At 44.4% G+C, this 16,366-nt stretch overlaps 1 protein-coding gene across 1 annotated transcript in view; it reads left to right on the forward strand.

The window, feature by feature from the left end:
* ATP13A5 (ATPase 13A5) overlaps window positions 1-10,245 on the forward strand; it is a 118,978-nt gene extending 108,733 nt beyond the window's left edge. Inside the window, exons 28-30 of the mRNA XM_069083295.1 lie at window positions 4,994-5,082; window positions 7,699-7,779; window positions 9,905-10,245. Of these exons, the coding sequence (XP_068939396.1) occupies window positions 4,994-5,082; window positions 7,699-7,779; window positions 9,905-10,165 (431 nt within the window). The 3' untranslated portion in view covers window positions 10,166-10,245. The remainder of the gene's footprint in view (window positions 1-4,993; window positions 5,083-7,698; window positions 7,780-9,904) is intronic.
* Window positions 10,246-16,366: the final 6,121 nt, after the last annotated feature.

Consider the following 16,366-nt stretch of genomic DNA (forward strand, 5'->3'; position numbering starts at 1 on the left):
GTTACAGGGATGGTGAATAAAGCCATGATGGGGGTGGGGGGTTTGGAGGGCATGTTACACTGGTGAAGCCCTGACGAGAGTTTTGGATTCAATTCAGGGCTTCACATCTCATAAGTGATGTGGAAAGTGTGGTGAGATCTCAGAGGGAAGGTATTTGAAGAATAAGGGGCTGGAAGGTAAGATTTATGAGGCTGCTCCTTTAGGCCAGAGGGTAGGAATGAAGCCTGGTCAAGTAATGGTTAGAGTCTTGAACTTGGAATCAGAAAGGCCAGAGTTTGGATCCTACCCCCAAGCTATGCTCTCTGGGTGACCCTGGGTAAATCACTTCTCCTTTGTCAATCTCAGTGTATGAATCTGTAAAACGGGACTAATAGCATTTACACTCCAGGGTTGTGGTAGGGATAAAGTTTTACACACACACACACACACACACACACACACACACACACGTGTAGTTTCTGAAACAGAATTATGTGAATGTGAGAGTAAGATGATGACAATAACATAGTTGTTGCTATTTGTTGTGTACTACACCTGGCCCCAACCTGTTCTACTTTAGGAAAGGCATGAGGACTGGTGGGCAAGAGTTGGGAGATTTGGAGCAAGCTCACCACGGTTCATGTCTGTCCCACTGAGGGCATGTACAGATCAGCTGTAGGGTTTTTTGGTCTAGAAGGAAGGACTCTCCACTTCCAGTCAGGAAAAGGTTAGGTTAGTATCCCTCCCCTGAAACTGTCTATCTGTGAAACGTTGATGGATCAATTAAGCATCAATGAATCAACAAATATGTATTAAGTTCCCCTTACATACCAGACAGGGCCAGGACTGGGTTTGGGTGTCACAAAGACTAAGAATGAGACAATCCCTGCTCCTCTCAAGGAATTGTCAGGGGGACAAGTCCATCTATAAATATAAGTGGAATAAATACCAAATATCATTCAACATAAGTTAGTTAAAGGGGAATTAGGGATAGTACTAAAACATTTAAACTTTCTGAGCCTCTGTTTCCTTATCTGTAAAATGGGGCTATAATACCTCCTCACAGGATGATTCTTAGTCTCAAATAAGATAATGGATGTAAACTTCATCACTTTATAAATGTCAGCTATTATCATAATATATATAATGATATATTATCATTATCATTAATATATATATATATACTTTAAAATATTCATTCTCCAAATGCTTACTGGACCACCTCTTCTGCAGTCAGGCCCAGAGGAAAAAGGGGAAATATATTTTTTTAAAGCAGGAGTTTCTGTTAAAATAGGAAATGAGGATGTGGAATCTCGGTCCCCTGGAGAATTTTTGGTGAGTGGGGAGACTTGTAGATTAATAGACAAGGTGATCATGGGTTACAGCTATAGAGATGGACATGATCTTCGAGGTCATCTGGTCTAACCTAGCCCTAATTATCCTAGATTCCTTACTATCTCTCACCTCCCATATCTGACATGGTGCCAAGGCTTGTCAGCTTCACCTCTGGTAAGGTGATGGTTAGAGTCTTGGACACAGAATCAGAATTGTTGATTTCATCTATGAAATATCTCTTTGTCAATTTTGCCTGGGCAACATTTCTTTTCAATTTCACCTCTCCAGAATTTTCTTGTTGATTTCATCTCTCCAACATCTCTTGTTGATTTCACCTCTGCAACATTTCTTGTCAATTCCACCTCTGCCAACATCTCTTGTCAATTTCAACTATGCAAAAAGGTCAGTGTTCAATGGCAAGGAGATGCAACCCTCACCAATTTTTTTAGATGTTCTTATACATTTTGGTTCTGACACAACCACCCTTTTAAAAATAGGATATTATTTTAACTTTTTCAATTAAGAAGCATTTTAAATTTATCTGTCCTTTCGACTACACCTTCCCCCCTCTGTAACACCAAGCACAAGCAATTTCCAAGGTTCTTATTACAAGCATAGTAACTCTCCATTCATTTAGTAACAAATTAAGGAAAAACATTCATAGAAAATCAAAATGCAAAGTAACTCAATCATTTAATAAGCCCTCAATTCAATCACAAAATACAAAGGTCAAAGTACTCCACCTCTGGATAGCACATTCATTTAGTCAATCTCAAAGTCTTCTCTCCTCTTGAGTGGAGATTAGTTTCCAATCATAAACAAAGCACGTCCATTTGGTTGGTCACAAATACAAATTTCAAAAGTTTTCCACCCTTGGATCACAACTGAATTGCAACATCCTCAGTCACCACCAGGCACCCTCTCAAGGGGAAGTGGAGAGCACAAGGGCCATCCACCCCTAGGTCACAACTGGGTTACAATATCATCCATCACAACATTCAGTACCCCAGGAGAGGTCTTTTCTTCATCTTGACCTGAGGAAAGTTCTCAGCAGTTTCTGTTCCTGGGAGGAAGCTTAACAAGCCACAGTAACATGCATGCACATTTTTGGTGTCCTCATCAATTCCCTCTCTGCCTATGAAACCAACCTAGATCCAACAACAAGGTCTGGGCCTCTATCAACCAATGAATCTGTAAAGTAACGTCGAAACGGACAGACAAATTGCCAGCACCACAGGCATGCCTCCAAGTTCTCAGCAGCTCTGGGGGGCAGTTCTCAAAAGATCGGGCAGCTCCAACTGGCCCTCAGCCATCTGGGAAGCTTAGGCTGAAATTCTCTCTCCCTCTGCCTCCATGATGCTGCTCCCAAAAGTTCTTCTGCCCTCTCTCCTCTTGGGCTTCTCCCATACATGACACCAGCTCCTCCCTGTTCGACCCCCTCTCGTCACATCGGCAAGTCCATCCCACTGTGGGATTTTCACAGACTCTGGGTCTTAAATCTTAACCCCAAATCAAGTGCTAAGTACCTGTTAGCTTACCAATACAAGGGGATCTTCAAATTCCATTACCATTACACCTTCTCACCACTGGGGAAAACAAAACAAAACAAAACTTCTCAACCCATAACTATGCAATTCGGCCTTACAAATTAACCATGACCAAAAATCTGTGTGTGTGTGTGTGTCTGCATTTTGAACTCATTTCTTTGGCAGAAGGTGAGTGATATGTTTCATCTTCATTATTTTGGATTCTCATTGTTTTGACAAAGTACTCAACTCTTTCAAGATTGTTTTTTTCTCTAATGTTGTCATTGTATGAAATGTTCTTCTGTTTCTGCTCACTTTGCTACATATCAGTTCATGGAGGTCTGCCTAGTCTCATATGACACATTTGATTTGAATATCACAATGTAGTTAGCCATTCTCCAAGAGGATGGCAATTCCTTGGTTTCTAGTTTTTGGCCGCCATGAAAAGAGTTGCTATAATTATATGCCAATATATGCTGTTATTTTTCCTCCAATTTCTTTGTGGGTATACACCTCGTAGTGGTATTGCTGGGTCAGTGATGACATGCAGTTTAGTAACATTTTGGATATGGTTCCAAAGTGCTTTCCAATGTGGCTCTACCAGCAATGCCTTGCTGTGCCAGTTTTCTCACAATCCCTCCATCATTTTCTGCTTTTGTCATCTTTGTGTGTTTGAATGGTGTGACACAGAATCTCAAATATGCTTAAATTCACATTTCTCTCTTAGTGATTTGTAACATCTCCCCAAGATATTTGTCGGCTTGGATTTCTTTCTTTTAAAATTGCCTATTCAAATCCTTTGACCGTTTATCTGTTGAATAATGGTTCTCAGTTTTATAAATGTGAATCAGTTCATTTTATTTTGTCTTGGGTCTCAGGCCTTTATACAGAAACCTTTCCTAATCACTCAATATCTACATAATACTTCCCCTAATACAGAGAAAACATTAAAACAAATTCTCTGATAGATTAATGGGAGGTCAAATAACATTTCATATGCCTATGGTACCAAGTCTGAACAGAGAGAAAGGATGTTTTACCTTTAGTCATCTGGAACCATGTCTAATATTTTATCTGAATTCTGTTGACTTTGGGTGTCCTCTACACTTACATCATTGCAATCATAGCTTAAAATCAAGGATTATTGAGAGTTAAAAGGTGGCCATTTCGTCCAACTAACATGTATAAGTAGTTCTCCAGACCCTCCCCCAAGACTTCCACAGAGAACTCACTACTTTTCCAAGTAGTCAAATTTCCTTTTGAACATTGCTCAAGTATAATTTCTTCTCTTCTGTTTTTTCCACTTTGCATCAGTTCACAAACATTTTTTCATGCTTCTCTGAATTCCCCAGATTTGTCTCACTTATGACTTCATAGTATATTATATTTATACACTGACATTTGTTCAGTCGTTGCCTAATTAGTGAATGTCCATTTTATTTTCTGATTTTTACTGTTGAAAAAAAGTGGTGCTTTGAATATTTTGGCATGCATGTGGACCTTTTTGCCATTGATTTCCTTGGGGCTATTAATCCAGTAAGAGAATCATTGGGTTACAGACTATGAATAATTTAGCAACTTTTCACATAATCTTAAACTATTTCCAGAGTAATGGGGCTAATTCACAGTGCTACCAACAATCTGTGTTCCTGTCTGCTGACAGTTCCTCTAACATTGACAATTTGTTTTTTGTGATCTTTGCAAATTTGATGTTCATGAAGTAAAACTTTAGAGTTGTCTTAATTTGCTTTTCTCTTATGAATAATTTGGCACAGTCTATCCTGTAGCTGTTGTTGGTATGTATTTTTTTCTTTCATACATTGTTATCATTCTTTCTCTACTTAGTTTTTACAGAATGGCACATGGCCTTATCTTTTTGGGTCAATTCCCCATAGATTTGGAATGTCACATTTCTTTTTTACAGATGCTCTGCTTCTTTTTTTCTTGAAAATTGTTTCTCAGAAGGACTTTCTCATTTTTTACGTATTTGTATGTATCCTGAGACATTTTAAAGCATGCATGATGTCCAGAAGATAAGGAAAAGTCATCACAACAGCAGACTAGCTCTTTACTGAACAGTCCTTGACTCTACCATGTGTGCCCATGATGGGTCTTCTCAGAGTAACCCTGTTACCTCTGTCTGTGTCCCTCAGATCTCTTTTCATTCCTGCTGATTGCTGCCCTCGGTGTTACTATCTTCATCATGTTTGCTGACATTTCAGTGATATACAGTGGAATGGAGGTGAGTACTCAACCCAACTGTAAACATTGAGCCATCCCAGGGACCTGTGAGAGGACATTTGTCCAGCCATTATCATTATATATTCTGTCTTGCCTGCCCCCAACTTCACCATTCTCTTCAATGATTATTTATTGCTTGATCTTTTCATAAATACTTACATTCAATCATATAGGTATCAGGCCTGGATTCAAATCTTGATTCTACTACGTACTGGCTATATGGCTTTGGACTAATCATTTCTGCCTTTGGGGGCTGCAGTTTCTTTCTCCCCAAATCAGGAACTCAGTTTCTGATCATCATTTTAAAAGGAAAATCAGCAGAACTATGTGTGTGCGGGGGGAGGGGTAGGGAGGGCAGAATTCTACATCCTGGACTAATTGTATTGTGTCTAGTCCGCCCTCCCCCCCGCCGCCTGCCCCAGTTTTTTGCTGTTAGTACTTATGTGTTAGGTTTTTTTATATTTGCTTTGTTTTTTTGTTTTTGACCCACAGTGTATCTGAAGCAAACAGCTTGGTCCAGGTGTTTCAAAAGCACAGATTATGTATTTGAGACCATGCTAGGCATTGGGGGGGGGGGAGGGAATTGGAGAGGTATAAAGCATGGCCTTTGATAAGTGCTGGGAAGATAAGACATTCATATACAAAATTGTGGAGGTGATGAATATGAGGATGGTGTGATTGGGAGAAGAATGAGGATACAGAAAGAATGAGGAGGAGAGATGGGTAGGACATAGGGTTAGGATAGCTGCCGGGGGAAAGTTGTGAATGCCACCAATTGTGGTTTAGACTGTGCTAGCAGCAATAGGAAGACAGGGAAGACTTCTGAGACGAAGAATGATGTCTTCCAGCACAGTGACTTGCAGAGAATAGATTTCAATTCAGTTCAATTTACAAATCATTTATTAAGTCCTTACTACATGGAAGTACATTGTACAAGGCACTGAAGATACAAAGTCAAAAATGAAAAGTATTTCTTGCTTCCAAGGAGCTTCTATTCTACTGATGGAATAAAAGATATTGGAAAATCCATGTGTCTGTGGGAAGGACTGTGTTTGGTTAATCTCCTGCTTATGGTTTGAAGTCCTGGAACATGGAGTAGGGAAAGACTAATGGCAGGAAGGGTAGTTAGAAGTTTAACAAAATAAGCAAGACAAAGATGATGAGTCCTGGAGTAAGGAATCCTACAGTGTTGGGTTATCACAGCGGGGTGGCAAGAGGCAATGAGCCTCTGGATTCTCCTTGGATGCTTTTTCAGACCTCCCTTCCACAAATGATTCTTCAATTCAATAAGGATGTATGTACTGAGCCCCCACGATGCACCAGGTGGGTACGTGTGATACAAAGGCAGAAATGAAATAGTCTCTTTCAAGAGGCTTACATTCTTCATTCTTGTGCTCCTTTTACAATATCGAACAAGTGAGATAAAGGACATGTTTCCATTTGGATAAAACCAATCAGGGAACAACCCAAGGCTTTGAAATGACTCAGAAAAGGACCAAGAGAAGGAAGGGATGGCATTCAATGGCTGCTTGGCATGAAGACCCAAGAGAGGCCAACCTCTTCCTGTCCCCCTAACCCACACCCCTGAGTCCTCGCCCACAGCTGCTGACCATGCTGACCAGTGGAGATCAAAGGACAATAGAACTGCCCTGCCACCTGGTGGCACTTCTGGGTGTTACTTTCCCTTGATCGTATCTGGGGGATCTCAAAACACTCCTTGTTCTTTTTGTATGTGTATTGTGCTTTTAAGGGAGCAAAACATTAAGGACTTTTATTGAATAAAAGTGGCAGATTCAGGTGAACTTGCATTTAAGACACTTGAAAAGTATTTTTTATAAAACAATATGTTCATTCCACTATCTAACTTTTCAAGCCTGGGTTGTTCAGTAACAAGACTCAAGCTTTGCTTTGTGGAAAACAGCCAGATGCTATTTCCCCTCAGCTTTGAAGACATAAAAGGAGTGATATCATGTAAGGTTTCCTATGGTGTAATAGAGAGTCCACGCAGAATAGGGCAGGCTCGCTGGTCTTGGAGTTAGGAGGCCTGACACCTATGACATAGATTGCTATGTGACCCTGAACACATCATTCATTATAAAATCGGGGTAATCAAGGTACAATGCCTACCTTGCAAGGCTGCTCTGAAGAAAGTGCTTTGTGACCTGCGAGCAGCACTATAATTAGGAGTTTTTCATCTAGGGCAAAAACAGTTGAATGGGAAATGGGGACTGGGGGAGGGGAGGGCAAGGTGGCAAAATTAACAGTTGTCCTCGGATTTAGACATCTGGGTGCATGGAACAGTAACTTGACTCTTGCACTCAGGTGGAAAGGGCCCCCTGAGAAGAAGGGCACTGTAATAGGGCCCTGGGGTTTGGGGTATAGCTGGGACCATTGAACAAGGGTAGCATGGGCTTATAGAAGGCTTCAGCTATGGGTGGGGATGAAAGTCTCTGTGCAAAAGAAGGATTCCCCCTTATCCCCAGGGAGGTGGTGGGCCTGGGACAGAGCCCCGTTGACCTCCTGCTAGCTACAGCTCTGTCTTGAAACACTCCATAAACATGAATGGTTGTTGTGGGACAAACTTGTAACATTGAGACATGCTACCCTTTTCGAACAGCTCATCCCAACGGTCACAACGTGGAGGATTTCAGTTCTTGCAGCATCGCTCGTCCAGTTCTGTGTGGCATTTTTTGTGGAGGTGAGCCCAGGATCTGGGGAAAAGGAAAAACAAATGGAGATACAAGACCTTGTTCTGAGCTGACAAAGTTATTCACCAGTGGTCTGTGTTCTTGTGGGATGAGTTTCTTTAAAGGTCTGTGCTGAAATTTCAGGGTTAGGGAGCACGGACGGTTCTCTTGAAAATCTCAGAGTAACTTCAATTTAATTCAACTAATCTAACAAAGCTTTATGAAATACCTACTTTGTGCCAGGTACTGGGGATATAAAGCCCAAAGTGAAACAGCTCCTAACTTCAAAAAGCCTACAGTCTATTTTGGGGAAATGATATACAAAGAGAAATAAGCTGAAAAAATCTCTGTGAAGTTAATGCAAAGTGATTTCAGAGGAGGCTGAGGGAGGGGCAAAGGAGGGAAGCATGGCCAAATTAGGGATCAGGAAAGACCTAGCTACCTGGAGAAAGGCTGAACCTCCCCAGCCAGAGTGGCGAAGAAAGCAAGATTATTAGAGTACCAATACTCCCACTGCATGGGCATACATTTAACTGGGAGCTAGGACTGCTGTGCATAGTTCAGCACAATGGGACAGAAGCTGGAGTTTAAAGGGAAAACTGGCACATCTGACACTAAACTGGCGTGTTTACTACCCCTCCTCTTCAGAAGGACAGGGCGACATTACTCACGCAAGTTGATGGCCACACTGTGGTCTGTCCCGATTCTTTTCTCTTCCGTTCACAGACAAATGTTCATAGGGTCATGAGATTCAAAGCTGGAAGGGAACTGAGAGGTCATCTTATCAACCCCCTTCATTTTAGAGATGCAGAAGCTGAGGACCAGGGTGGTAAAGGTCAGACAGCTAGTGTGTAAGTAGCAGAGCCAGCGTTCAATTCCAATTTTTCTAAAGTCAAACTTGTAACTTTTATTTTTCAAAGAAAAGAGAGACACCAAAGATTGAATACAAGAGGGAAGGGAGTCTGTCTCCTAGCAAAGAATGAATAGAATTTAGTAAGCTTTACTCTGTGCCACCCACTGTGATAAGTACTGAGGATGGAAAATGAGCAAGAAAACAGTTTCTTCCCTCAAAGAGCTTACATTCTAATGGGGGAGACGCACATAAGATGAAGTTAGAGTTGGAAAAGGGGGCAAGGTGATGGCCAGAACGTGGGAGAGTGGGCTGCCACCAGACCTAGATAATGCGAAGGCTCACCATCCAGAGCCTGGAGTCCCAGGGGTGGGAGTTTAAGTTCTGAGCAGAAGAGAAGACTGGAGCTATGGTAGCATGATGTGGACATAACCAGACCATGATGAGCCTGAGACCTGGACTTACCAAGTATGGGATCACAAACTTTTTCTAAGAGTTTATAGAATTGTGGATTGGAGTGGGTGAGGAACAATCAAAGTCCTTTCATCCATGATTTGAAGGGAGAATTCTCCATCTCAACCAAGATTATCTTCCTTATTTAGTCTGGGTTGTGTTATATTGGACATTACAAAGTTGAAGTCCTAACCAGTGTTCCCTAAAGTTTCATTAAGAACACCCCAGTAAGCAAACAAGGGGAGTCCCCAGGACAGTGAAGGGCCTTGTGCCCATACCAGGTTAGGATCAGGTGAAGGAACTGTGGCTGTTTAACTTAGGAGAAGAGAAGACTTGGTTGAGCATGAGTATTCCAGTATTTGAAGGGGGGCATGGATGGATGTCGGAGAGACTGAGCATTTTCTCTTTGGCCGGGAGGAGGGGGGAAAGAGCAAAGCCTGCAGGGACAGAGCTGTCTTTGGGGGCAGTGGTTTTCCCCTCACCAAAGGTTTCCAAGCAGAGGCTCATTAACTGGATCATCAAGGGACGTCTAGGGCCAATTCTTAGCCAGGTTGGACCAATGAGGGGTCTTCCAACTCTGAGATTCAATGAACTGTTTCATCTGGGGTGGGGAGGGAGAGGAGGCAGGGAGACAGTCATGGGAGTGTCTTTCAAAGGAGAACTCCCTCAACAATCCTAAAATAAGAGGCTGATATCTTGGATGGTCTCACAGGGTGAGGGGGGAAGGAAGGGTGGTTGAGGGACATTCTCCACATGAGGGAGAAAGGGGGTAGGTAATGGTGAGTATGACTTATTTCCTTCTTCAGTATCAATAAATGCCCTTGACTTTGCAGGATGCCATCCTTCAGAACCGAGCGTTCTGGATGCTGATCAAGAAAAAATGGGGGGTGCACTCAAAGAGTCAGTATCGAAAATGGCAGAGGAAGCTAGCGCAGGACCCCAGCTGGCCCCCCACGAATAGGAGAGATTACTCAGGACAAGGCAAAAATGGCTTCTATGACAACCCTGCCTATGAAAACAGTGAGTCAACACCGGTTCCGAAGGTCGATGTCACAGAGTGCAGCAACGAGCAGCATTTCTGGACCCGACTTTGAAACCCAGGCCTTACCTGACTCATGACAAACCTTGCAGCCTTTGTTGAGTGACCTGTGGATGAGAAGCATCTGTTTGGATTAAGTACAACCCGAGGAGAAGGGATGAGATTCTGTGCCGTTCTCTGGCCCTCCTCAGCCAAGGATCAAAAATAACTTTCCCGAGGGGCGGCCAGGGAGCACAGCGAGTAAGAGCACTGGCTCCAGTGTCGGGATGACCTGGATCGAATCCGAGCTCAGATACTCAGCACCACACCCAGAAATAACTGGCCGTGTGACCTTGAGCAAGTTACTTAACCCCAATTGCTTTAAAAAAAAATAACTTTCCCAGAGAATTAAGCGTCTCCCAAGGGAAGACGGAACAGATGCCAGGGGGACTGTGTCCTCCAGCACAGAGACACTGAGTCTCATGGAGAGTTATTTATTTCTAATAAAGTTTATTCAGTGGCTGAATCCTTTTGGAATCCTGTCACTTTTCTGGGTGTGGAGTATGGAGTATGTATGAAGTATGGGGGAGCATTGGCAAAGACAGAGAGGACTGGCTTTCATTCGGTTATTTTTCAAACAGTACTTGAGTGTTCTAGAATCACATGATCTTTAAGGTGCTCTTTCCCAAAGAATTATCCCAGCTTCTTTCAGAAGGACATTCATCTGAGGGCATTACAGTGGATTGACTGGAGACTTGGGGTCAGGAAGACCTGAGTTCAAATCCCACTTTACTAGACACTTTCTGGCTGTGTGACTATGGGCAGGTCACTTAACCTTTCTCATTGTCCTCATCTATAAAATGGAGATACCTTTCTCATTGGGTTGTTGTAAGGATCAAATGTGATAACATGTGTAAAGTGCTTTGCAGATTTTAAAACAATGTAAATGTGAGCTATTGTGATTGTCATCATGAGCAGTTAACTGTTGTTATTATGTCTGTGGGTGCGTATTCTTAATCTGGTAAAAAAAAATAAGATCGTCCTGTTTGTCCCCTTTTTCTTATGAAAAGCTGAACTAGAAGAGCAAAAATAATGTACTAACCTCTTTTGTAACATCATCTTCATTTCCAAGTAAATTCCTCTTATACCTGTTCCCCAGAGGGCCAGTCCTTGTAACAAAGAATTTTAAGAGAAGGAAAAGATCAGCTCCTCAGAACTAACCAGTGCATTACCTTAGTATCACCCCACATGCAGTGTTCCCCCCACCCCGGAGACCCTCACTTCCTCAGGAAAGGGAGAGAAGGGTATTTTTCTGTCTCTTCTTGTGAGGCAGGCTTGGTCACTCTAACTATGGGGTTTAGGTTTCCTTTTATGGGCATGTTCCTTCCATTTACATCATGGCAATCTTTAGGTCTGTTTCTTTTCCTGATTCTTCTTACTTCACTGGGCATTAGTTCATCTAAGTCACCCCATGATACTCTGTGTTAATCACACTCAGTATTTGTCATGGACCAGTAATAGTCCATCATATTCAGGTATCACCAACTGTTTATCCATTCCTTGGTTAATGGCATTTGCTCTGTTTCTAGTTCTTTTCTACCCCACAAAAAAAGGTGCTGCAAAAAAATTTTGGTGCAACTGCCCCGATCAGAAGGAGGGGATCTCTCAAGGGCATCTCTAAGGGTGGCTGGACAGAGAAAAGGCCCTTTGCCAAGTTTGGCATGGGGGCCTGGATTAACATTCATGATTCTGAAACCTACATCATAGTTCAGTGATAGAACTGATGAAGGTTTAAAAAATGCTTCTGCTACAATTGGACGGATAATTAGACAGATCTGTGACTTCATCAATGTGGGTACTCCCTCCAAAGATGCAGATTGCATTTGTCCATCTTGGATGACTTTTGACCATGTCCTTCAACACACTTGTCTCAAGAAGTATATTTACCCACTTTATCTCCTCAAAGGAACACGATATTTGTGTATTTTTCAGTGGTGATGCATTTAGAACCGAGGAGAAAGGGCAGCTAGGTGGTGCAGCGAGTAGAGCACCGGCCCTGGAGTGAGGAGGACCTGCGTTCAAACCCGGCCTCAGACAGTTAACACAAAAAAAAGCCGTGTGACCTTGGGCAAGTCACTTAATCCCAACTGCCCTCCAAAAAGCAAAAACAACAACAAAAAGGAAGCTAGGAGAAGGCTGACTTTCATGCAATATTATTATTTTTTTTTTGAGACTGGGTATCCCTATCTTGCTCAGGATAGAAGTGTAGCAGCCACTCATGGAACTCAGTGTCATGGGGACTTTGATATGTCATCAGTACTCTCTTCTCAGGCAGCCTGGCACACCACCCTACTCGCCACTCTCAGGTGTGGACACCCAGTTGGCTTTAACCAAGTGCAGCTCAGATATCCTGGGCTCCAGCCATCTACCAGCCTGCCTACCATCTGCCATCTGGCTGCAGGGATTACAGGTGTGTTATCTCCACACCTGGCTAATATTCCTTCTTTTAAAACATCTCTAAAGGAGTTTCCAATGATTCATGTCCAAATCCGGCCAATTCATCACATAGTAAATGACTTGATGTTCTCGGTTTCTCTCTGAGGTGCCAAATGAAGGGCCCTAAAGAGTCTCCCACTGCATATGTTGTCTTTGTATTTGGAGATATCTGTTTATCTGCACACACACTTATACACACAGACAGAATAAATACTTGTCCATCACATTCAAAGACAGCAAATTTAATTCCGTTCCACTCATAATAATACTCCTCTTCTTCCACAGCCCTCCTGTAATGGAGCTGTCCCCATCTTGGGGAAGATCAGAAAAAGTCACAAATCCAGCCTTGACTATTTGATGAAATCAGGAACTGGAGAGTTAAGAAACACTGAGTACCCCCATGTGCGTGGCATCAGACCATACAGATGTGATGCCGCTCAGCAGAGTAGGGGGTTCCTTAACCTCTGGGTCACCCAAAGTCTTCACTAACATGCAGAGATTACCCTGATCTTTCCCCCAGAACCACAGAGCTAGAAGGAACGTGGGAGCCCATCCAGTCTACCCCAAACCTGACCAGACCGAGACCCCTCTGGACAATACATCTCTGCATCTTCACTAACGTGAGGAGGAATGGCATCACTGGCCATACAGATGAGACATCTGACCTAAGCACTCAGCAGACTCTCGTGAATGTGGGCATTCTCCCCAGTCATGCAGGCTGCAGCTCCTCCATGATTCCCTCTCATCTTGGGTACCTGCAGCCCATGCCCTCCCCACACATTACCCACAGGGGCTGAGCTCAGCATGTGGGGGCCTTCCTCCAGCTCTCCTGAGACTGGGTGACCACCGACCCTTGTTCTTGCTGGCTCTGTTTCCCCATTTCCTTTCTGTTCCCCCTATCTCTCTGCTGATATCATCTGCAATGCTTTACCAAACATCTTCACAGGGAATGTTTTGTTTTTTGAGGGCAATTGGGGTTAAGTGACTTACCCAAGGTCACACGGCTATTTTTTGTGTTTAAGTGTCTGAGGCCGGATCTGAACCCAGGTCTTCCTGACTCCAGGGCCGGTGCTCTATTCACTGCTCCACCTAGATTCTCCACAGGAATGTTTTTCAGACCCACCACCCTCATCACCACTGCCCTTGAGGGGACCCACAGCTTGGATTCTTCATAGTCTCTGGCATCTCATGACTCAGAGTCATGCAGCACCAACAGATAAATATTCATGTTCAAAGGACAGGCCCTTGATTCAGGGAGATGCTTTGTTTGAAAAGCAGAAACAATTTTCAAAGGAGGCCAAATGGATCCATGTCCTCTGAGGCCCAGCCCTCCTAAGGATGAGCTCACACTGGTCCCATCTGCCTAATTCAATGGCCCCTGGCATCAATGGGAATTCTGTGTTGAAGAGAAATGTTCCATTTTGTCAGACTATGAGAGGCAGGGTGAAATAGGGAACGCTGGACCTGTGATCATGATCTTTGTTTCACTCCTGTCTCAGACACACACAGCTGTGTGACCCTGGGCAAATCCCTCTGTGCCTCAGTCTCTTCTGTCAAATGTGGGAATGGGACTGGGTAGCTTTGAAGGTCCCTTCCAGATATCCATCTGTGGTTCTTCAAATCGAATGGTGGTTCAGCTTCTCAAGGCTGAATGGCCCATGTGTGAAGCCCAGCCCTCTGCTCCCACCTCCACCCACCAGTGTGGCTGCACTTCAGAAGACCATGAGAGTTCAAAGTCTAGGTCAAGACCTTGGGCCCTCTGGGTGGCCTGTCTGCCCCTGGTCAGGCATTTCTGGTCCTCATGTTTCTATGGGAAGGCCTCCAGGAAAAGGAGAGTCCAAAGGTGCCCACAGACTCACTTTATTACAGTGTTTGGGGTTTACAAAGTGCTTTCCACATGACAACCCATTTTGACAGATGAGGAAAATGAGGCTCACAGAGGCAGACTTGCTGAGAAAGTACCAAACCTGGAGCTCACAATTTGTTCATTCCATTAGCCCACACTACTTCAATTCATTCCAAAGAATCATCGATTTAGGCCTGGAAGAGCCCTCAGGGGCTTTACAGTCCAGTCTTCTCACTTGATAGAGGTGAAAACTGAGGCCCAAAGGGGCTGAAGGCCTTTTCAAGGTCACACAGGTGGGTCAGTGGCTGAGTCAGGCCCTTTGATGCCAAGTCCAGAGCTCTGTGCAATGGACCATCCTGAATGAGGAACGATCGGCCATACATGATAACACCTGGAAAGGGAGGGGGTTGGGCTGTTTGACCACTGAGGTCCCTTCTGCTGAGGGTCTCAGGAGCTCCTACAGGCAGAGTAATAGTGGTGAGCACAAATGCTCCTCATAGAACACCAGGCTTCTCTTTCTTTAGGCATACTGACACAGAATGATTATCAGCAGGGGTCTTGCCGTTCTGACCCGGCTTATAACCTGCTCCCCTCAGTGATTCTGAAGGAGGACAACGGTCCTCGAGGCTGGTTTATAATGAGATATGGCATGCTCACGTGCCTTATTTACCTTGTGGCCTCAGAGGCTTGACTGAGACTCATGGGGCTATGACGTGCTCAGAAGCAAGACTACAACAAGGTCTTTGGGACTCCAGCCCCAGTGCTCTCTGCCCTCAACCAAGGTACCTCTCATGGTGCCTGTTATAAAATGGATCCAAAGGAAGAAAATCCAAACTGCACCCGTCTACACCTCCCCAAAGTCACCAAGAGCCTAACCAGACATCAGAAAGAAGCCAACCCTGCAATCAAGCCCTAACACCTGCCGCAGAACTACATGTAACACGAGAAGGGCCAGACAGAACCGCTGACTCAAGACAGTGACCAGTTTAGCCAGCCCCTCTCCCGGGAAAGGAGACTGAAGCCCCAGGAGCCTTGGGCAAAGCTCGGGAAAACCAGGCCAGGGTTATAATTAGGCAAGTTTGCAAGTGTGCCAGCTGCGCCTGGACGGGCTCATCTGGAGGTGCAAAAGAGGGACCCCTCCCCAGAAAGGAGGGCTTTGGCAGGTGCCAGGAAGGCGTTTCTGGTCACAACCCACTCCCTATATCCCTCAGTCTCCTCAAAATAGAACCGCACATAATTCCATCTTCAGAGTCTAGCTTGCTTGACTGAGCATAGTGTAGAGGAAAGAGCTGGGACAGGAAGGCCCCTCATGGCGCCTTCTCATCTGTAAATTGGGGGGGGGGCAATAGCTGTAACCTTCAACTCCCAGGGTTCTTGTGCAGGTCAAAGGAGATGATGTGAAGGGCTTTGCCACATAACGGCTGGTCTGTTGTTACTGTGGTCCTTAGCACTGTAACAGCATCTAGGCTTCCTCTCTCAGAATACCCATGAGCCACAGCGGGGTTCATGAGTAAGCCGTTGGTCACACCATAACACAACATCCTGAGCCCTTGTCCACCTCTCTGACACTTGTCCAGGAGCAGGGCACAAAAGGACGGAGGGTCTGGATTGGGGTGGAGGAGAAAGGCAGCATTTGGAAGCACTGAACCATGCTCCTGGAAGAAATCTTGGGAGCTGAGGGCAATGGGTTGGGAATGAGCTCTGTGTGAGCTGCTGTCCATGGGGAGGGCCACAGGAAGGCACTGAAGACAAGTTTTTACATACTGCTCCATTCTTGGGGGGCTATAGTTAAAGGGGGCATGCAGCCCCCTCTCTGCCCTTTCACTTTCTGAGAGCCAGGGTTGAGTAGAGGGTAGAGAACAGTCTAGAATCAGGGAGGCCTGGGTTCGTGTCTGCCTCTGACATGTATATCCTGGCTGTGTGACCCAGGAGTTC

Source organism: Petaurus breviceps, unplaced genomic scaffold, assembly GCF_028583685.1.
Source record: "Petaurus breviceps papuanus isolate PSGF00001 unplaced genomic scaffold, PetGlider_PUasm1.0 173, whole genome shotgun sequence".
In the NCBI taxonomy this organism is placed as follows: Eukaryota; Metazoa; Chordata; class Mammalia; order Diprotodontia; family Petauridae; genus Petaurus; species Petaurus breviceps.